The sequence below is a fragment of the Homarus americanus genome, unplaced genomic scaffold (genome assembly GCF_018991925.1).
Source record: "Homarus americanus isolate GMGI-L3 unplaced genomic scaffold, GMGI_Hamer_2.0 scaffold34360, whole genome shotgun sequence".
Lineage (NCBI taxonomy): Eukaryota > Metazoa > Arthropoda > Malacostraca > Decapoda > Nephropidae > Homarus > Homarus americanus.
In genome coordinates, this window is record NW_024739403.1 from 9,096,697 (window position 1) to 9,120,187 (window position 23,491).

General features: G+C 40.1%; 1 protein-coding gene across 2 annotated transcripts in view; it reads left to right on the forward strand.

The window, feature by feature from the left end:
* Positions 1 to 20,973, forward strand: part of LOC121874599 (RAD52 motif-containing protein 1-like) — a 224,560-nt gene extending 203,587 nt beyond the window's left edge. For both annotated transcript variants that reach the window (XM_042378821.1, XM_042378822.1), the window contains 2 exons: positions 16,530 to 16,674; positions 20,487 to 20,973. In XM_042378821.1, coding sequence (XP_042234755.1) covers positions 16,530 to 16,674; positions 20,487 to 20,588 — 247 coding nt within the window. In that variant the 3' untranslated portion in view covers positions 20,589 to 20,973. The remainder of the gene's footprint in view (positions 1 to 16,529; positions 16,675 to 20,486) is intronic.
* Positions 20,974 to 23,491: the final 2,518 nt, after the last annotated feature.

The following is a 23,491-nucleotide window of genomic DNA, read 5'->3' on the forward strand; positions in this document are numbered from 1 at the left end:
ATCATAAAGTTAAGATAATATTTTTACTACAACATAGTTGTGTGTCGTCAAAAAGTGGAGTTTGGGGGTCGGCCCGGTCTCTATTTCAATTAATCCCTTATGTTATGTTGTTCACTTTACGCGTTTCTCACTTTCCGCGGTACCCTGTGGGTTCAATTAACCGCGTAAAGTGAGGGTTGACTGTATGTATATATAAATAGATATATTCACATAATCTCTTTCAGTGAAGATGAGCCCGGGAGGGCACGGCGACATTCACTGGGTGACTTAAAGGCAAGGGATAGTCACATCAATCTAAATAACTTCACAAAGAAGATGTGTTGTTGTCTCCATGACTAACCAGAGATCGTATAAGAAATTGTCCCAAATACAATAATTGACAGACATAACAAAATAAAAGTCACTCTACTTCATCACTGCGCCAATAAGTACAAATACCATATATAAAATCCTCGCGGAGCTTAGTATTTCATCAATTACAACACAAATTCGCGGAGCTCTCCATTGTGTGTACTTATAGCTGAATCGCCAGGCAAGAGATGAAGGTGGCAGTGCGTGCGGGAGGGGGTTTCGACAATTGCAATTAAATGCCAGGTAGCGACGTGTCCTCCTAATATTACTTATTAAGTAATTATTAGATGTTTTAATTGCCTGTATGTTGGCCTGGCAAGTTATTACTTGGCATTAACATACCTAGGTTAAAAGCTAAGCGTCGCATTCTGGATTGAACAAAAAGTAGGTTATTGGACATCCAGGATGATAAGGGAGTAGGAGTGTTGCAAGAGCCTCTATCTAGTCTGCTCGATTTTAGTGGATTCCAGGATCAGGATGAGGAAGTTGTCACTAATCATAGTTTTCAGCCACTGAAGCAAGGAGAGCTTATTGATAATGATTTCATCCTGTCCCCATCTTTGCAACCTCTTCCACCTGGGGCAAAAGTGTTGGTTTCTACGGGTGAAACCATTCTGCTGTCGTCTCCCATGCAGCTAATTGAGAACATTGGGTGTAAGGATGATCCAAACAGGCTGTTATAACTGCTAGACTAAGGTTAGGATATAAGTACCTCTGGCAGTTGTAGTATCTTGGGTTATTTATGGGAGAATGAAGAGTCACATGGTCTGTCTGGCTGGCTGTTTATTCTCTGTTCTTCGTTACTACGTGCCTAACACATTTCGTAAGAAGTAACATAATATATAATATATACATTCAATAAAGGCAGCATATAAACATACATATATAAAACACTATTTTTCCCTTTCAAAAGAGAGCATGGCTGCTACAAATCCTAAATAAACAAAACTTACAGAATTACATATGGCAGGGAAGAAGAAAATAGAACACAACAAGTATAACTTCCTAACTAAACAGTTTTGAAAGGCCTGTTCACAATTCAGATAATTAGAGGTCTAATTTAATTACAGGTTCTCCTAACTCTGTTTGATCTTCTAGGACTATTCCCTCCATCAAGTTTTACAGGGGTTTTACTTGCACTCTGTGCATTATCAGTGACAGACATATCATCACTACAATCAGTTGACACAGTGAGTGGATGCTGGGAAACATCATCTTTGACATCATCATGATGATGATCATCTGAAAATGTGTCAAGTTTATCATCATGTCCTGGTGCTACATTCATCTCGTCATGTGCCTGAATGATGTGATCCACATGAACATACCTCAAAGAGTTACCACATTTCACTAAATATGTCCTAGATCCACATACCTTGTCAATGACACCAGTTATCCACTTTGCATGTACAGTACCATAACCTTTAGCCATGTTCCTAACTCTCACCCTATCATTTACCTTGAACACTCTTTCACTGGAACTCTTATCATGATACATTTTTTGTTGAGCTTGTTTCCTCTCTACAACTTCAAACAGACTTGGCTTAACTAAACTTAATCTTGTTCTCAACTGTCTCTTCACCATTAACTCTACAGGAGTACATCCTGTCACACTATGTGGCGTGGTTCTGTATCTGAGTAAGAAATTTGCTAGTCTGTGTTTCATTGATTTTCCTACGGTTCCTTGAATTACCTGCTTGGAAAGTGCTTCCTTTATAATTCTAACTGATCTCTCAGCTGCACCATTAGAGGCAGGATGATAGGGTGGGGTCAGTACATGCTTTACACCGTTGAATCTTATGAAGTTTTTAAACTCTGATGATTGGAATGGAGGACCATTGTCAGAAACTACCTCTTCTGGTATTCCATGTTCGGCAAACATTAATCTTAATTCATCAATGGTGCTACCAGCATTAGTACTGTACATGTGCTTAACATCAATCCACTTTGAATGACTATCAATTAATACAAGAAATTTGTCTGTTCCCTTATCACAGAAGTCAATGTGTACTGTTTGGAAGGGACGGGTAGGCCATTTCCAGGTTTTCAAAGGTGTGCTGGGTGGCATACTCCTAACATTCTGACAAACAGAGCACTCACGTACCATCATTTCTATTTCACCATCCAGTTTAGGCCACCACACAAAACTTCTGGCCAGTGCTTTCATAGCACATATACCTTAGGGTGGTCCCGAAATTTTTTTTGGTTTAAATTTCAACGACCACCCTGCCTAAGTGTGTGTATACTATTAAAACAATGATCTGTCATTTTTTAAAAATTTTGGATAAAATTTAGAGGTGCCACAAAGACTATCTAGTTTTTATATTGAACAAGTACCGGTAAATGTGTAAATCGTATACAATACATAGTCAATATCAATACAGTTAGTTGTTAATAGTTGTAATACAGCAAAATCAATGAAATTTAGCAACACAGGTCATTCTTCTTGAGTGCCTCTATTACAGTCCTTTTTAGAGAGTTTGGAAAGTTCTTTCGATGATCACTGACCACCTGGAGTAGAAATTGGCGTTGTTCCTCATCCTTTGTTATTACATGGATGTAATCTTGGATGAGTGCCACACCTCTCTCAGCCACATCGTTAACCACTTTCATTGTCTTGAGCTTCTTTTGTGCTTTGCAATAACCTGCATTAGTTTGCCACAAAGATGGGGACAACTGTAGAAAGTCAGTTGGCAGATTGAGCATGTCAAAAAATTTACTTGTTGCAGAAGACACAAAATCTTCAAGGTGAATGTCATTCACGTCTTGAGGCTTAACCACTGCCTTCATGCGGTTACCATTTTGAGCCTTTTTTAGACTGTCCACCATCCTCTGCTTTGTTTCATCACCAACATTCATATCAAAGAAGGCAAAGCCAACAACTTCTTCATTGAGGTACCACAGATGATTGATAAATTTGCGGCAAGCCTCTTCTGAAACCTCCTTGTCAACTTTTGTGTAGTCAGAAATCTTCTTCAGGAAGAGCAGGTCATTTGCTGGAGCTTGAACTGGCAAAGTAGCCAGAAACCATGCTTTAAAGTATACAAGGACAGCAAATCGAACCACCCTACCGAGTCCTTTGACTTCTCGGGCTGTCAACTTGAATTGTGACCGGAACATCCATATTTTGAAGGAATACAACAGCTTTGCCATCCACCTGGCTCTGTGCATGGCCCCAGGCTTCCTGAAAGATATCTTGCGGTGTGGAGTTCCTCCCAGGAAAATAACAACCAATTCGAGTAATTCTCTATAGTCTTCCCGTGGCTGATTATCATTAAGGAAGCTCAATGCATTTTTCAGCAGACCTTCTCGATTTTCAGTCACAACCAAATCCATTTCTTGATCAGTGGCAGCTGTACTGTAGTCACTCTGCACAATGTTGGGCCAAAATGCTTGAAATCTCTTAAAAACAAGTATATCTGGCCCAGTTGATGGACCCATTACACGGTCAAATACTCCACCGATCACAACCTCATGCACATGATGACGGCATGGCAACCATAGGAGATTTTTCTCCAGTTTAATTTCGATGAGCTTACAGGCCCCAGTGTGGCGTCCAGTGTTGCTGCTTGTAGTGTCAAAAGACATTGCCACTATATAGTCTTTTAATTTCCAATCTTTGACCACTTCAACCACAGCATTAGCCATCGCTTCACCAGTTCCATTGGGCAACTTTGATACATTCAGCAATTGTTCATTCTCTTCATAGGACACAATGATTGGCAATCGATCATAAGTTTCTTTACCACCAGCTGTTTCAGGAAGTAGCTTTCCATCCCAATGAACAACAAGAGGGATTGTTGGATCAAGATTAAGTATAAATTGTTCTTTGGCAGACTTAAAAGACTGAACTCTCAACTTCATTCTTGATTGTCGAATTGTCTTCCGGTTGACTGCTATGTCTTCCACGTTGTGACCTAAAGTTTGAGCTGCTGCAGCAATCAAATGCACAGCATCACGATCACTAATCTTGGTGCGATCTAGTGCTTTGGCCAGAACAGGGGACATTATGTTTTTTGCACGTGGTTTCCCAGGTTTTGATTTTTTGGGAGGAGAACACTCTGACGCTGAAGAATTTACTTGTTCCTCAGACTCAGATGATGATGAGAATGGCGGATTCATTCCTTGTTTTTCATCTTCTTTTGTTTTCTGTGCCAAAGCTTTTGAAAAGCGAGCACGTTCTTCTTCTTTTCGTATTGCCAAGCGGACTTCTTTTGCTGCTAGTTCTTTATCAACTCTACCCAAGTATCCTTTCCTTCCATCTCGTTGTGCTAGAAGGAATTGCCGATCTTCTTCAATTTTGATCATTGTCAAAGCATTTGCATGAGCAATGTCAAATAGTTTACTTAATTGTTCTTTGAAAACTTCTTCCTTTATTTGCTGAGCTTGGCTTCTCCTCTTGGCAGCTTTTTGAAGGCTTTTCCATTTCACAAACATTTTTTCAACTCTTTCTCGGGCATGAATTTCTGAGCAAGTTGGTATTCTTGCCATTTCCCAAAATGGGAGTACTTGCTTGATCACTTCCTTGGCACTCTCTTTGATGGTTGCTTTGTTGACTTTGTGAATTTGAAAGAACAAACTCATAACTTCCCCAGTAGAAGGCAGTTTTAGACCAGTCAAAGCGTGTGCAGTTGGCCCAATCAACCATACTTCATTGTCTTTCCTTGTCTTTGGGCCACTACCACTAGTACTAGCCATCTAAAAAGAGAAACCATTACTATTATTAGTATTATATGATATATAATTTAGGGACAATAGGTAACACAAACTCACACCCAACATCCAGTTTGTAGAGTCTAGGATGTTGAGCTTGATAATGAGTACAAAGAAGTGACAAAAAAATTCTCTATAAGTCCAATTGGATATGTGGCACTCACAGATAGACCTAAGCTCATTCATGGATTGACAGAATACAGACACCTGCACAACATGTCAACAATCTGCCATTATATAATATATATATATATTAAGTAAGTTGTGTCAAGTTGTGCCCCTGGCTGGTGGCACCCCTAAACATCCCTCAATTTGGTTGAAATTGTTTGGGTTATATTATTTTGGTAGTTCTTATAAAAGGGCAGGGTGGTTGTGATCATATTCTGAAAAAAAAATTTTAACCCCCATTTCGGGACCACCCTAATATACCTGGATGTTCAAAATGCAGTTCATTCAAAATTTGCCCTCTAAAACACTGTGGAATTAACACTCTCATACCCCACAACACACATCCCTGTTCTACTGATAATTGACATCTCCTTAAATGATACGGTTGAAAGTCTAAGGATGGACAAATCTCTGGCCATCCATTTAGTGTATACTCCAGGACTCTTCCTAATACAACATCTTTCCTAGTTTCATGAGCAATCATTCCGGAGGTGACTGGAAAATCTTCTGCTATCATGGTTACAGCATAAACCTTAGGCTCTACTCCATCATTTGATCCACTACCTGGCAACTTTGACAAAGCATCTGCATTGGAATGATCATCTGAACATCTGTACTGTATCTCATAGTCATATGCCGACAATATCAAAGCCCATCTCTGCATTCTTGCTGCAGCAAGTGTAGGAACAGGTGATTTAGGACCCAAAATTGCCAAGAGAGGCTTGTGATCAGTTATTAAAACAAAATTCCTCCCATATAGATACTGGTGAAATTTCTTTACTCCAAATATGATAGACAAAGCCTCTTTCTCTATTTGTGCATAATTTTTCTCGCTTTGGGCAAGAGTTCTCGAGGCATATGCAGTGGGTCTTTCTTCACCGTTATCCATTATGTGACTTATGACAGCACCTAATCCATAGCCCGATGCATCACAAGCAAGCTTTAGTGTTCTACTGGTATCATAGTGGACCAAAACATCAGTACTAGACAGAGCAGCTTTACAATCTTCAAATGACTTTTGAGTTGCACTGTTCCATTTCCATGGTATCCCTTTTTTTAATAGTTCATGCAAAGGGGCTAAAACTGATGAAAGTCCACTCAAGAACCATGAATAATACTGTATCATACCTAGGAAAGCTTTCAATTCACTGACATTTTTTGGAGCAGGTAAATTTACTATGGCTCCTACTTTATCTTCTACAGGTCTCAGCCCTTCTGCATTCACTTTGTAGCCAAGATAAGTTACTTCTTTAGCTAGGAATGAACATTTGCTCTTCTTGAGCCTGACATTGTGTGCCAACAATCTTTCGAATACTGTGGCTAGGGTTTTGACATGATTTTGGATGTCACTGTCAACAATAAGGACATCATCCTGAAAACATAACACATTGGGAAGACCCACAAGAATTTTGTCCATGATGCACTGAAATAACTTTGGTGCACTTTTAACACCATAAGGTAACCTTTTGAACTTAAACAATCCTTTATGAGTGTTGATGGTAAGGTACTGTTGACTTTCAGCATCAACAGAGACCTGAGCATATGCTTGGGACAAGTCTAACTTAGTGAAAATGGTTCCACCTGTTAGTGCAGCAAACAAATCTTGAGATGTGGGTAAGGGATATTGCTCATCCTCAACAGCTTGGTTAATGGTAACTTTATAATCACCACATAGTCTAACAGATTTATCAGCTTTAGGTACAATTACTATTGGAGCAGCCCAATAGCTCTTGGCGGTTTTCACAATAATTCCCTCACTCACAAGTCTGTCTAATTCCTTCTCAACCTCACCTTTCAATGCATAAGGAACAGGTCTGGACTTAGCATATATGGGTGTAACATCTTTGTCAATGGTGATATGAGCTTCATAACCCTTTATAGCACCCTGTCCCTTTACAAATAAAATCTTGTATTTTTCAAGCAATTTCTCAAGACCTGGAATACTGTTACACATTCTAACACTAAATATCTCCTTCCAGTCCATCTCAAGTTCACACAACCAGTTCTTACCTAACAAAGTTAGTCTATTCACATAACTAGCTATAATTAATGGCAACTTTAAATTCTGATTTTTGTACTTTACCTCACACTCTAATTTACCTTCTGTGTTCAAAATCTCTCCAGTATAAGTTCTCAACTTGACACCTGAGTCTTCTAAAGGCACAGGCGCAAATAGTTTCTCATACATATCTTTACTCATTATGGAGAAATCAGCTGCAGTATCCATTTCCATGGTTACAGGTGTGTCATTAATACACAAGTCCACATTATACCTATGTTTAACTTTCTCTTCACGACTGGTGTAAATAGTAAACACATGGGCACTCTCATCATTATCAGATCCAAAATTACTAACACTCTCATGAATACTGTTTTTCATTTCCTTCTCTCCACCTTCAACTGCATATACTCTACCTCTATCACTTCTACAGGCAGGAGCAATATGTCCAATACGTTGACAATTGTAACATTTTGAATTCTTGAACTTACACTGAAAGCTTTCATGTTTCCCTCGGCACCTCTTACATTTTAAATCAGCATGTGTTCCTTGTTTTGTGGCATACTTATTCCTTTTAGCTACAGTTACTTTACACACTGAGCCACTACTGCCAACTGTTTCACTACCAGCATTGGGAACAAATTCTCTGGTGTTTTTCTCGGCCAATTCCATGCTTGTAGCTATCTGACATGCACTTTCAAAAGTTAAGTTAGTGGTGTTCATTAACTTATTCTGTATTTTTTCATAATTCAGGCCTATTACAAACCTGTCTCTTAGAGCTCGGTTCAAGAACTGTCCAGAGTTATAGTGAATGGATAACTTCTTCAAAGCTACTATATAATTACTTACTGATTCATCTTTACCTCTATCTCTGGTGCCAAATCTGTAACTTTCAGCGATCTCAAGTGGAGCAGGATCAAAATGTTGCTTCAGAATCTTGGTAATCTGAATCAGTGAGGAGTCTTTGGGTTTGTCTGGAGTAAGCAGATTGACCAGAGTAGAATAAACATTAGCTCCTACCTCTGTCAAAAAGATTGCTTTCCTTTTCTTTTCAAGGACTTTTCTCTTCTCCGCATCCCCACCGTCGTCCATTAATTCATTTGCCAGAAAGAAGAAGTCCATTCTCTCACAATATGATGTGAAATCTTCCTTGTCTGCATCATACTCCCCCAATCGTCCGATGTATCCACTGACGCCAGCCATGGTTGCTCTCTTCACTTAAATTCTCCAGGTTCAGAGTAGCCTTCCCTTAAGTGGTCACTATCCTCTCTTCAAGGACTTCACCAACACTTTGAGAATCCCATCCTCGTCGCCAGTGTAGTATCTTGGGTTATTTATGGGAGAATGAAGAGTCACATGGTCTGTCTGGCTGGCTGTTTATTCTCTGTTCTTCGTTACTACGTGCCTAACACATTTCGTAAGAAGTAACATAATATATAATATATACATTCAATAAAGGCAGCATATAAACATACATATATATAACAGCAGTATGCCCCTCAGGCAGATGTGAACAAATCTAAATGTAAAGTGTATGGCCAGACTTATGGCCACACAGTCCAACACTACATGTTAGACTGTGAAAAAATAGAACCTTATAGGGATAGATATAAGCACACTGTACAGTATATGCAATGGCCCTCTGCCTCGGAACCAGCCCCCTTCAACGTATGCCGACCCATCTCTTCTACTAACATAAGTGTTAAACCTAACCTAACCTTGATTTTTTTTCTAACCTAACCTTGATTTTTTCTAAGTGTTAAACCTTGATTTTTTCTAACCTAACCTAACGTAAGTGTTAAACCTTGATTTTTCTTTTACCTGGTACAGTATATTATTCTCTTATTGATATTTCTCTTCTATATTATGTGTGTGTGCATACCATCATAAAGTTAAGATACTATTTTTACTACAAAGTATGTATTGTGTCAGAAAAAGTGGAGTTTGGGGGTCGGCCCAGTCTCTATTTCAATTAATCCCATATGTTCTGTTATTTCATTTACGCGTTTCTAGTTTTACGCGGTACTCCACGGGTTCAATTGACCGGGTAAATGAAGACCCAACTGTACTCAGCTGTACTAATACACTTTACAAATAGATGGCCAGTAGATTCCACAGTGTACAGGTAGTGCTGGTAACAGTGGGTCACTCCACGACAGAGCCGACAGGGTGAACAGGAGCGGATGGTGATGAGAATGGAACTGACTGTGACTCCTTGATCAGAGTAGACATCACCTGTCATAGATGGCGCCCCCAAAAGCCGGCGATGGTTTTCCACCAATCAGGAGCCGTCTCCTGTCTCGTGTTTTTATTAGTTGCCTGTTGGTAACTTGTGGTTTGGTCATGTGGAGTAAGCTGTGCAGATAAAGGTGACGGTGCAGTGTATTTACATGGAAGTGTGACCCTTCTATGTTACAAAAACAATTGGGCATATGCGTTGTTCCGTCTCCGGCCAGTGTCGATGGAAATGGAATGGTCCTTACAGCCATCTCGGTTCAAGAGTCTTGCGAGGGGGTTTGGGACTCCACAAATAGATCTCTTTGCCTCATAAAATAATAACAAGCTGCCAATTTATGCTCCTCTGGAATGATCGAATCTTCTAGGAAATGCTCTACTCCTAAATTGGAACGGTTGGAATTTAATCTCTCTGTTCCCACCTGTGAAAATGTTGCCCAAAGTGGTTCACAAACTCAAATCCTTCCAGGGAAAGGTCCTCTTAATTGCACCACATTGGATCCTACAACAAGGAATGCAACAAGGATGTCTAGACCAGGTACTGCACCCTCAGTTCAATACATCCTTCGCACTTCACGCTTGGAGTTTCTCAAAAGATGTTTAAATAAATTGTTGGGTAATTTCAGTATAGTTAACCAAGTGATAGCAGGTCATAGGCCCAAAATTCTATGCAATATGATAAAGCTTGGAACCTTTTTCAACAATTAGTTAAGTTAACTGCTCCAGACATATTGTCGGTGACAGTGGTGTTAGAATTTTTAGATTTTCTGTTCAGAGTTAAAGGCCTTCAATTTTCTACAGTTGCATCTTGTAAATCAGCATTGGTTGACCCTCTGGCGTGGGGTTTTAACATTACTTTGAACCCCAGAATTTATCAAATGCTCGGATCGCCCTATTTCATTCAGAGACCCCCTCAGCCTAAGAGAATCCCATCTTGGTCACTAGATAAAGTTGCTAACTTTCTTATGGGAACTTACTACAATATAAATCTGAACCGGGACAGATTGCTCCAGAAGGCAGCCTTCTTCTCGCAATAGCAACAGGTATAAGAATCAGTGAGCTGATTTCAGTTTCCAATAATCCATCATTATTGGTATTTTCTGAAGAAAATGTCACTCTATTTCCTGCAGAGATTCTAAGAAAAAATGAAAAGGAGGATTTTCAAGTTCAACCTATCTGGATAAAATGGCTAATGGATGAGACAATGGTTCCTCATATGTTGTGCCCAGTTAAGAACCTTCAAGAATGGGTAACCAGATCCCATAGTCGAGGCCCCTATGTATTCTCATCACAGGATGGTATGAAATTGTCTCCTAGTCAAATGACAAAATATTTATCTCAGTTGGTGTGTCAATCAGACTGTGGCAAGAAATTATGGCTCATGGCTCCAGGAAATATGCAGGGTCTGTGGCCTTCCTGTGGCATATGAGCTTCAGTCAGATCAAAGAAGTGGGCTTTTGGAAATCTCCAAAAACCTTTCAAAACAGCTATCTTCATCTATCTCTTAAAGATCCTCCACATGTGATGGTCCTGTGGTCCCCTCCTCTGCCTCGTCCATCTCCGCAACCAGGACCTTCTTCCTCCTCATCGGAATCAAATGAGAATCCTGACATGGGATATGTAGCTTATAATTTTACCTTCCAGTAAATGTTTCCTATTAAGGAAAATATTCCAAGCAGGTTTATAATTATTATCTGAACCTAAGCTAGCGAAGCCTTATATGCAATATCACCTTCCTCTCTGCTCCTGCCCAGGTAATCAAAGCTAAACGTCGCATTCTGGATTGAACAAAATTTTTTTTTTTTTTTTCTAAAAAACAGTTTTGTGACATAGGCCAGACTGCAACTTCGACATCCCACCCATCTCCACCCCTCGAGAGTTGACATTTGTTTACTGCTCGTTCTAGGGCAAGAGATGACTATAGCAATGCGTGTGATGGAGGGTGCGGGAGGGGGTTTTGAAAATTGCAATTAAATGCCAGGTAGCGACGTGTCTTCCTAATATTACGTTTTTTAGTAATTATTAGATGTTTTAATTGCCTGTATGTTGGCCTGGCGAGTTAATGCTAGGCATAAAGCTAGACGTCGCATTCTGGACTACAGTATATATATGTACAGTGGTCCCTCGGTTAACGAACACAATTCGTTGCAGAGGGTCGTTCGTTAAACAAAAATTTTGTTAACCGAATCCATTGTTTCAATGGGATATTGGGTAATTGGTTCCAGCTTACCGAAAAGTACATACAAAGTAAAAGAAAATGCAGTAAAATACACTTACTTTGCAGTGTGTACAGTATGTAGAAGGTTCCTGGTTGATGATGGGAATTAGAAGTGGGGGTGGAGGAGAAGGGAGAAGAGAAATCATCTTTCAGGGGACCCATGCTTGACGCCGTCATTTCACCAATAAAATTTTAAGTTCACTAGGTGTAATTCAAGATTATTTTATTTAAAACAACACTGCACTGCGTGTAAGGGCGGAAACGCTCTTCCTGCTCGTTACCGCTGCTCACTTGCTGGCACGACTCCCACTTGGGGGGGTTGGACGGAGGTAAGAACGTCGCTGCTACCAGTGTCACCGGCTCAGATCCTACTCAGCCGCCAAGTACAGTCACTACCTTCCTCGCTGTTCGTCAAATTGTGGCTGTGATCCCATCAAAGGCTCGGGACTTGTGGGCTGTGTCCCCAGACCTTCACCTATCAACTGTCAATCCTCTGTACAGTATCCCATACCACGACCGTCAGTTCATCTCCTCCGTCTGTGCCCCGGTGTTCTCCTGCTATATCAAGACATCTGTCGCTCGAGTGAGGACCATCCCCCTGAGAGTGGATCACTGCATTCCAGAACCTTCCCCAGGGCCGCTGCCGTAGGAAATATCTGTTTATTGTTTGATTCCATTAATTGCGGACTCCCTTTCATTGTTTGATTCTATCAGTTGTTGACTCCCTTTAATTTTTTGGTTCCATGAATTGTTTGATTCCATTAAATGTTTGATTCCATTAATTGTTTGACTCCTTTAATTGTTTGATTCCTTTAAATGTTTAACTCCATTAACTGTTAACTGCATTAATTGTTTGACTCCCGTAATTGTTATTTGATGTTTGTTGAGTGGTGTCAGAGTTTTGTGTTATATTTTTATAGTAAAGAGATGTCAATCTCAAACGGTTGTTTGTTATTCCTCAGAAAACCATGGTCCATGGCTTTCCTTTTTTAAGATCCTGATTAGTCTGGTAAGGGATTTCTATCCCCAAGTCCCAGGCCTTTACACTGCACGATATATTTTCAATATGTTAACTAAATTTCAGAATGACCAATAATTTCAATGAAAAATGCAAAAATATTCAAGACACCAACAAAATATATGTTCACTCCACTGTCAACAAAACCCAACTGACGCCTTGTGGCTGAGTCAAGCTTCTGATAAGCGCACAAAAAACTAGTTCCCTGTACCGCATATATTATCAATATGTTAAATAAATGTTAAAATGACTAATAATTTTAATACTGTACAGTTGTACCCCACTTAACGCGGTCAATTGAACCCAGAGGGTCCCGCGTTAAGTGAAATCCGCGTTAAGTGAACAATAGAACATATGGGATTAATTCCAATAGAAACCGGCCCGACCCCCAAACTCCACTTTTTGAAGGCACATACCTATGTTGTAGTAAAAATAACATCTTAATTTTATGATGGTACATGCACACAATTAATACTTAAGAGAAATAGAGAAATACAGTCGCCAAGTTAATGTCCATTCAAATAATGGACTCAACTCCCTCCCCCTCTCACACTACACAGCCGGCTAACAGATGGTCGGTCGGTCCCTCCCTCCCCCCCCACCCCCCACCAACCGTCCCAAGGAGATGTGTGGGATAACCTCAAACTAAAGTTAGGAAAATATAATTGACATTGCTGGATTCCTTGTAAGACCAGGAATATTTTGAATATAAATGTCATATATTTTGGACAAAAGATAACATAGTTACCTAGAGAAAAAATTTTTATCTAAAAATTGTAAGTTTAAAGCAAAATATATGATGTTTATATTCAAAATGATCACCAAATTATAAGAATTCCAGCAATGTAAATTATATTCTGACCGGGTAATTTGTATGAATTTTATGAGCTAAAACAAATATCTTCAGTTAATAAAAAAAAAATAATCTTCACGACACTATCTGTCAATCAAAGTACCCCACCTTGCCTCCCCCCCTCTTCCAACCGCGCGGTCAGTCCCAACCCTCCCCCCCACCCCCCACCAATCCTCCCTTCCAGAGTTTTTAACATTTAGTATTAAATAATACCTCAGATTAAAGTTAGGATAATATAATTGACATTGCTGGATTCCTTGTAAGACCAGGAATATTTTGAATATAAATGTCATATATTTTGGACAAAAGATACCATAGTTACCTAGAGAAAAATTTTTATCTAAAAATTGTAAGTTTAAAGCAAAATATATGATGTTTATATTCAAAATGATCACCAAATTATAAGAATTCCAGCAATGTAAATTATATTCTGACCGGGTAATTTGTATGAATTTTATGAGCTAAAACAAATATCTTCAGTTAATAAAAAAAAATAATAATTCTTCACACGGTAACAGATGGTCGGTTGGTCCCTCCCTCCCCCCCACCCCCCACCAACCGTCCCAAGGAGATGTGTGGGATAACCACTAAATTTTAATAAATAATACCTCAAACTAAAGTTAGGATAATATAATTGACATTGCTGGATTCCTTGTAAGACCAGGAATATTTTGAATATAAATGTCATATATTTTGGACAAAAGATACCATAGTTACCTAGAGAAAAATTTTTATCTAAAAATTGTAAGTTTAAAGCAAAATATATGATGTTTATATTCAAAATGATCACCAAATTATAAGAATTCCAGCAATGTAAATTATATTCTGGCCTGGTAATTTGTATGAATTTTATGAGCTAAAACAGGCAGTCAGGCAGGGTGGCGGGTGGGGCAAATCTAAAAATAGCGTCTCGGACACTCACCGCGTATATGTGGAAAAAACCCGCGTTAAGTGAAAGTTCAGCTTTGGCAAGGCACCGCGTATATGCGAAAACGCGTTAAGTGAAAGCGCGTTAAGCGGGGTAAAACTGTATAAAAAAATGCAAAACTATTAAAGAGCACAACATTCTTGATATTTACTCCACTGGAAACGAATGTAAACATAGAACAGATTACTGAATTATCAACTAGCCCATCACCTGATCAGCTGATGCTCACAACAAAACGTGTTTGTCGTAAGGATTTCGGTAATCGAAGTTTTGTTCATTAACGTAATTGAAGATCCTTGTGGGAGGTAATTCATTAAACAAAATTTCGTTAATCGAACCATTCTTTAACCGAGGGACCACTGTAATACATAGAAAATCTAAAATAGGTGTCTCTTTTTCTTCTCGGCACCACGAGAACTCTCACTTTTACGCTTGCCAGCCATTTTAAAGGGAATTACAAACAAAAAATATGTCAGTACACAGCACAATCACTAACGTCGGGACTCGAAAATACGTAATTTGAAAAAAAAAAGTACGACTGCAGCAGTCGTATATCCGGGTTGTCGTAAGTCGAGTAGGTCGTAAGTCGTGGAGTACCTGATATGTATGTTGTGTTGTCAGTAGTAAGAGTAACAATTGAGACTGCAATCGTGTGTAAATGAGGCAAAAAGTCCGATCAGCAACCTGGGACTTGGTCACAATTTTTGTGATGCCATATAACAGCAGGATCTACCATTACCTGTATTGTATATATGTGTGTGTGTGTGTGTAGATATACACAAACACATGCTATAAGAACAGCCCAGTCCCAATCATTATAAAAATGATTAACAACTCGTAATCAACCAGTGTATGTATTCACTCCCAGCCACTCTTACCTTTTTTAACTGTCACTATGTTGAAATGCCCTGTAGTATTTCCTTCTCTCTTTTCTTAATGTAACGGACAGTTGATTTGTTGATGCCATACGCGGCAAAGCTTTGGCCGCTCCTAAGTTTGTCCAGCAGTTATTTCTTCTCCACAAGGGTCATGACCTTCTTTTCTCTCTTCACTTGTGTGGCGCCTTCCCACAGCTGGACGAAAGTAGTTGTGGGCGTTTGGGAGCCATCACAAGCATGAGGAGTACAGTTGTTACGAGATCAGAGTAGCACACGCGCTAGACGGACAACTCTTTATCTTGGACTGAGGCGGAGTGAGCTGGGGCGCGTGTGGGCCAGCCTCCTGGGACAAGAGAGACACCTTGCAGGCCACAAAATTCGTGCGCTCCCCGTACTGGCCAGGAAAATGGCAGCAAAAACTTAGAGATAATAAAACTTCTTACAGTACAGTTTTCTTATTTTTGCTCTCTTTCTCTGTAGTAATAGAGAAAATGGTTTTACTTCAGTAGTCTATACAAGTAATATCATGAGTCATTTATGTCCTATGGGAAGCACATTTACATACTCAGACTAGAATTATACTAATAGAGAACAATTATTTGTTAAAATTTATTTGTTTTTGTTACAAAAAACTTACTCCATATAAATATCTGCATCATATATGAAAGTTTTAACAAATATGATAATATTGGTAGCCATGGTACAGTTGTGGAAATGTGTTCCTACACCCTCTGTGGTAACCCGTGTCTCCAAACAGCTCTGTCACAGTAGTTTTATTTCTGTTTATGAATGAATGGATATTGATCGAGTAATGACATGTAATTGGTGGACAGGTTTGCTATAGGTTCTATAAGTTGGCCGTTTGGAGTCACCGGTTACCGCAGGGAGTGTAGGAGCACTTTTTCTGCAGCAGTACTATACCCCATTTTTTCCATGAGATATTAAAATCAGTATTCGCGAATTCACGATTTGCGACAATTTCCAAGAATGTAACCATCGCGAATACTGGGGATAAATGTAATGGTCACATTGTTTTTTAATGTTTTGTAGAGTATATTATATAATACTGTACATTAAATATTATTTCTTATATAACTCACATAATGTTTTTTTATCAAGAGAGAAACAATGGCAAGTATTCATCTTTCTTCACATTAATTCTTTCCAGATTTGCTTTCCAGTCAGCAATGAAAGCAGCATTCTCCAAATTCATCATCATTAGACTAAAGAATGGAAAGATCACAGCAGAAGTTGATACAACACAGTGTGATCCATTGATATATGATCCAGCTTGGGACAATCCAGTTGTTAAGGTAATTATTATATATATACAATACTGTACTTCATAATTTTTATATGCACAATTCACTTTGCAAATACAGAAAGTCTTCACTATACATTGGACATGCATTCCTGAACAGTGTTTTTAGTGGAAAAAAAATTGAGGTGAAATCAACTTTACCATAGACACAAGGCTGTGAAGAGCGATTGTCTTCCAATTCAATTTCAATTTCAATATTTTATTCCTTGATAGAGGAACCTGGATCCTAGTGCTGTCACCAGGTACCCCTGTACAATAACACCAGAAGCATCTGGAAAGTGTCACAAGTATATTTAAATTTTATAAAGGGGCTTACTAAAGCCTACGGAAGGAAGGATATTCCTTCAACACATCATCAATATTATTTACATAATATCTGGCTAGTACGGGGAGGATCATCGTGTCTCCGTCAGGGGGTCATGGAGTGGTGGTCCAGCAGGCGATGTGTGTGTGTGAGGACATCTTAGGAGGTAGTGGACAAGGGTGCGGCTGTCGGGTCTTCTGCATACAGTGGTCCCTCGGTTAACGAGTTACCTTCCATAAGATTCTTAACTTCGGTTAACGAGCAATCCCTCTATTAACGAGTTTCTTACAAGCCGACCTCAACATGTTTTCGCTTGCATTTGGCGGTCCACCAGCTGTAGTATTAGTCCGCCAATACAGTTATCGGTTCTAGGGCTTAAATTCCTCACCATTTTAGCAAATATCAAGAAGTTTGTACTATTCAATAATTTTAAAAGTTTAATATTAAATTTTTTAGTCATTTTAACAATTATTGAACATAATTGAAGGTAATGAAACTAGTTTTATGCGCGCCATCCAGCCTCTCAACACACCCTACAGGCGTCAGTCTTTGTGTCTTTTCGATGGAGGTAACATCTTGCTTGAGACTCTCTTCAACTAAACGCTTTTTTTCTGTGTTTGCAAGCAAATTATTGGTTATTTTGAAATTTATTTTACATATTGACAATATACAATGCAGTGCAGTTTTGATTTAAAGAAATTAATTTTGAATTACACCAAGAGAACTAAAATTTTATGGGTGAAATGGCACCATGGGGTGACTTCTCTTCCACCCCAATGCCTTCTCTTCTCCCTTCTCCTCCACCCCATTCTAATTCCCATCATCATCATCATCCAGGAGCCTTCTACATACACACCTCAAAATAAGTGTACTTTTCTACCTTTTTTTGTTGAATTTAGGCAATTTTCAGTGAGCTGGAACCAATTACCCAAAAACCCATTGAAACAATGGTTTTGGTTAACGAGTTTTTTGGTTAACGAGCAACCTTCTAGAACGGATTGTGCTCGTTAACCGAGGGACCACTGTAATGCACAAGCGAGTTACTCAGGGGAGGCGGGGATACCAATCTCCTAAGCAAAGTCATACCCCATGATGATACGGGCAGCAATCATGTCCATTTTCCGCGACCCTTTCCCATAGACATACGAGAGGTCAGGAAGTTTACAGAGGACATCGTACCAGGTGGGCGGGGAATCCAGGGGGATGGCTGCTTCCCAAGCTTCTCTCTGTTTGCAGTGAATTTGGGTCCTAAGCTGTAAATGTGTTCGAAGAACAACGTAGTCAGGTGTTGCCTTGTTACAGCCAGTCTTGGCAAGGCCATCTGCTGCCTCATTCCCCAAGATACTGACATGACTGGGTATCCATATGAATGTCACAGGACGGCCTGCATCCTGAAGTGTTGATGTTAATCCATGTATTCGGAGGATGGGGTCCTTATTTTCCCCTGATCCAAATGCGATCCCGTTGAGAGCAGACCTGGAATCGCAGCAGACAAGCAAGGGGCACAAACTACCAACTTCTTCCTCAGCGAATAGGGCAGCAAGGAGGGCTATCACTTCAGCCTGAGTGGAGGATGCCCTGTCAGAAACTCTGAGGGAGAGTTTGATAGGCTCAGGGGCATCAGGACGGGAGATGTAGACACCAGCCCCGGCCCTACCTGTAGCAGGGTCAACAGAGCCCTCAGTGTAGAGGATGGCTCTACCTGAGGACCAGTGGGCGATCCTGGAGAGGTGGTATTTGCAGAGAATAACAGGGTTCACGTGGGATTTCAGGAGCGGTCCACCGAGGGCAATCACTTCAGGTTGGAAATCCAGCCAGGGAGAAGGAGACGAACCAACAATATCAGGCAGGAGGTCGTGTTCCTGAATGGCTCGGATGAGTGACTCTCGCCACTGTCTTTAGATGGAGGTCGGCCTCGGACAGCAGGAGTCAAGTTGGCTTGGACAGAGTTGCCTCGAGGATCCCGTAAAATAGAAACGTTAGTTTTTAGGTAAAACTCCTGGACACGATCCTGTAAGAGGGAAAGACCAAGTTCGGTATATAGAGAAGTAGAGTGTGTCCACTGAGGAGCCCCAAGGATGATACGAGCAGTTTTCCTTTGGATAACTTAGAGACGGTTGACAGCAGTCCGACTAATGTACGAGGGCAGGGGTGGCGTAGTCGACACAGGAACGTACAAAGGACTTGTACATGGTGAGAAGTACAGAGATGGTGGCACCAAGGGAACCCCTGCACATGGTGAGAAGTACAGAGATGGTGGCACCAAGGGAACCCCTGCACATGGTAGAGAGGGGAGCGAGACGCCAAAAGCATATGTCTCGAAGATAGCGGACTTCAAGGATCTGACAACGTGTGCCAGTTACATACACACCCAGGTATTTTGTCTCATTAACCCAGTCTAAGGGCATTCCTGATAAGAGAAGGGGTGGGGTACAACATGACCGTGCCACATGGCTTTTGTTTTCGCAGTTGATAGACGGAAACCAAATGAATCACACTCTTGAGACCAGATCAAGGGTTTCCTGCATGCTGAGGTAGTCAGGGGCTTGGAGGAGGACATCGTCGGCATATCCTGAGTTGACAACTTCTATCGGGCATGGGAGAGATGCAATGGAGTGCACGAGTGTTAAACATGGTGGGACTCAGGACTCCACCTTGAGGGGTGCCAAGGTTCATTTCTTGAACAGGGGATATAGAGCCTTCAACGCGAACCCAAGCCTGACGTCCAGTGAGGTAAGAGGCGATCCATCGAAGAAGTCGCCTTTTAACCCCTAACCGCACAAGCTCAGCTAAAATGAGAGCAGGCTGAGACGTATCAAAGACTCCCTTGATATCAAGGAAGACGAGACGTGGGCAGTCTGATTGCAATAAAAGGAAGCAATGGAGTGTGCTGTGCTGTGATGTTGTATAAAACCATTAAGGGAGTTGTGGAAGCCGCCTATGGTGTGAAGAAGGCGACGATGGAGTATCCTCTCCATCATCTTGCAAACACAGGAGGTAAGACTAATCGGTCGATATTCCCCAGGGTCTCCCGGCTTAGGGATGGGGATAATAGTGACATTTTTCCAGTTAGACAGGAGAACCCCATGTTCATAAGACATATTGTAGAGAGCGAGCAAATGGCCGTTAGGAATATTAGTACAGGCGTTGAGGACAGAGTAGGTTATCTCATCATCCCCAGGAAAAGTGTCTTTCCCAGAGCGACGAGCACTGTCCAGAAGATTGGCTGAAAGCCATACAACATTGTTTCAACAATCTCATCACACAGCACCAGCAGACGAGAAACACATGCTGTTCAATCACATAATGAGAGAAAGAAATGATTAAACAACAAAAAGGTGCCAACCTATAGGCTCCAGCCCTTGTTGCCAACAGTCAAGCTGGCAAGTTGCCAACGGGAAGATATTGGGGCCTCGGGCACATGAATCACCCTGTAGCTAAATGTTTTGTATGAATTTTATTTAAGCTCAGTTTTTCCTACTATTGTGTTTTATTTTCAGGTAAATGATGTGAACTATGACCCTGATGATGAAGAAGAATGTGAAGATCTTGAGGATATGACAGAAGAACAACTGGAGGAACTCCTTAATGTTCCACTCTGACCTATTAAAAGTCCATAATACTGTACTGTATCAAGCTTTATGTCTTGCTCTGAGTAATTAACCTTATCAATGTCTCTTTTTAGTGATGTAATCTCATTGTTGCATTTTGTGTGGTTTTATAATGTTTTTCAGGCAAGATGCAGAAGGCCCTCAGTTGCTTTCAATTTTTCTCTACAACTTGTCTTGCACTTTTAGATGAATTAATTTGAAACTTGGTTGGCTTTTTTTTTATTTTCATTCAAAGAAGAGTGGTACAAGAAATCATTTAGGAATACTGTAGTTTGAGCACACCACTAATCAAGTACTGAATATGATACTGTATCATCTTATCATAAATTCCAATGTACATAATGAATTTGATAATAAACTGCATTTCAATTGATAAGAATACTGTACTTTTGTACTTCCTCAGGTAAAGTTGCTACTGTAATACACTACAGTACGTACTTATAAAATCTAGAACGTCTGGAAGTGTTCTTAGAATTTTAGATGAGAAAAAATATTGCAACTATTGCTAGTTTGTATTTATTTATGGCTTTTTATTATTATTACTATTATTGTTATTATTATTATTTTAATTTTTATTAGTACTGTACTATTAATATTTCCTTTTATTATAATTGTAATTTATTTTATTTTATTTTATTTATTTTTTATTATATATCATCATAATCATTATTATTATTTTATTTTATTTCCGTCCCCTAATCCTGGTTGAGCTAATGCCCATAAAAAAAAGTAATAGCATCCCTAAAAACTAGAATGCATGAAAGTGAATTTTTTTTCTGGATACTGTACAGTAAGTCCTCGTTTAACTTTGCCCTCGATAATGTTGTTTCGCTATAATGTCGCTACTCTGTAGATACCAATAATTCAGTTAACGTCTCGATGACTCGATATAATGTCGTTTTTGCATCTTCAAGGACTACTTTTTATGGCGCATCACCCTCTCTCTCGCCAGTCTTTCTTCGGCTTCAACAGAGTTCATGCGTGTTTTAAGTGTTTTTGCTCTTAATACTGTACAGTAACCAGTTGAAATTGCTTCCAAGCGCCCACCAAGTGTTAGTATTGTGAAGAAGCAATGTAAGACCATTAGCCTTGCTATGCTATGAAAATGGAGGTTTTAAACCGTTTTGAAAAGGGGAGCGTTGGGTGGACCTAGCTGCTGCTTTAGGTCTAACCCCCACAACAGTGTACAAGTACTCCTCGACTTACGACACACTCAACTTACAATAACCCGGATATACGACCGCCGTGGTCATATAAAATATTTTCCAAATTACGTATTTTCTAGTACCGAAATGTTTCGGTCCCATACGACAGCGTAGGCTGGGCCGTCTCATGGTGTACAGCATCCACGCCGTAGCCCGCTCAGTTGGTGTTTGGCCATCGTTGTTATCGTTAGTGATCGCGCTGTGTGCTGACAAAAAAAAATTTCTAATTCCCTTTAAAAGCGCAAAAGTGAGAGTTCTCGTGGTGCTGAGAAGAAAAAGAGACAGTCAATTACTTTTAAGATGAAAATGATAATGAAATATGAAATGGAAAAACGGTAGCAACCATTTCACGCAACCTTGGCTTCTCTCACTCGACGATATCAACAATTTTGAAGGACAAGGAACGAAATCGTTAGGTAGTGAAAGGATCAGCACCTATAAAGGGAACAATAATAACGAAAAAAAGACAAGGTCCTCTTCATGAGATGGAAAAATTACTTGTGATGTGGATGGGAAGAGCAACTGCAAAAGCGTGTACCGTTAAGCCTTCTAACTATACAGGCTAAGGCAAGAAGCCTTTTCGAAAGCCTGAAAGAGCAGGCAGGAGATGAGTGCGACCAAAATTTAACGGCAAGTCATGGGTGGTTCCAAAGGTTTAAAAACTGTTACAGTTTGCACAGTGTAAAGGTGAGTGGAGAGGCAGCAAGTGCTGATGTGGGTGCTGCCAAAGCTTTTAAGGAGGAGCTAGATCGTGTCATCGTGGCGGGAAATTATTTGCCTGAGCAAATATTTAATGTGGATGAAACTGGCTTATTCTGGAAGTGAATGCCAGAACGGACACATATCCACAAAGAGGCGAAAACCATGCCGGGATTCAAGGCATTCAAGGACTGAATCACCCTTCTGTTGGGGAGGAATGTAGCTGGTTTCAAGGTAAAACCCTTCATGATATATCATTCAGAGAACCCAAAGGCTTTTAAAAATGTCAGCAAGCACACACTGCCAGTGTTTTTTCGCAGTAATAAGACAGCATAGATGACCCTAGCACTGTTTGAGGATTGGTTCCTGAGTTGTTTCATTCCACGAGCCAAGGAGTATTGTCTGCAACAAGGGGTTGCATTCAAGATTTTATTAATTTTAGATAATGCTCCAGGACACCCACCACACCTGGATGACCTGCACCCTGATGTTAAGGTAGTCTACTTTCCACCTCTATCATCCAACCCATGGATCAAGGCGCTATTGTTGCTTTTAAAGCGTATTATTTACGTACGACCTTCGCTCAGGCTGTTGCTGCTACTGAAGGTGAGAAAATGCTCAGAGTTTTGGAAGGACTACAACATTTTGCAATGTACAAAGAATTTAGCTGCAGCATGGGATGAAGTTACAGGTCAGTGCATGAATGGAATATTGAAGAAGGTCCTGAAAAGATATGTGAACAGTTTCAAAGGATTTAATGAAGATGAAGCAATTTCTGAGATTAGTAACAAGATAGTGCAGTTGGGTAAACAGCTGAAGTTAGAAATTGATAATGAAGACGTTCAGCAGTTGGTTGAAAGTGTAGCAGAAGAGCTAAGTAACGAGGATCTTATTGAACTGGATGCACAGAAAATTGCAGAGGAAGAAGAGAGACAAAATGTAGAAGAAGAACCTGCACCTCCCAAAAAGTTTTCAGTGAAACAAATGGCT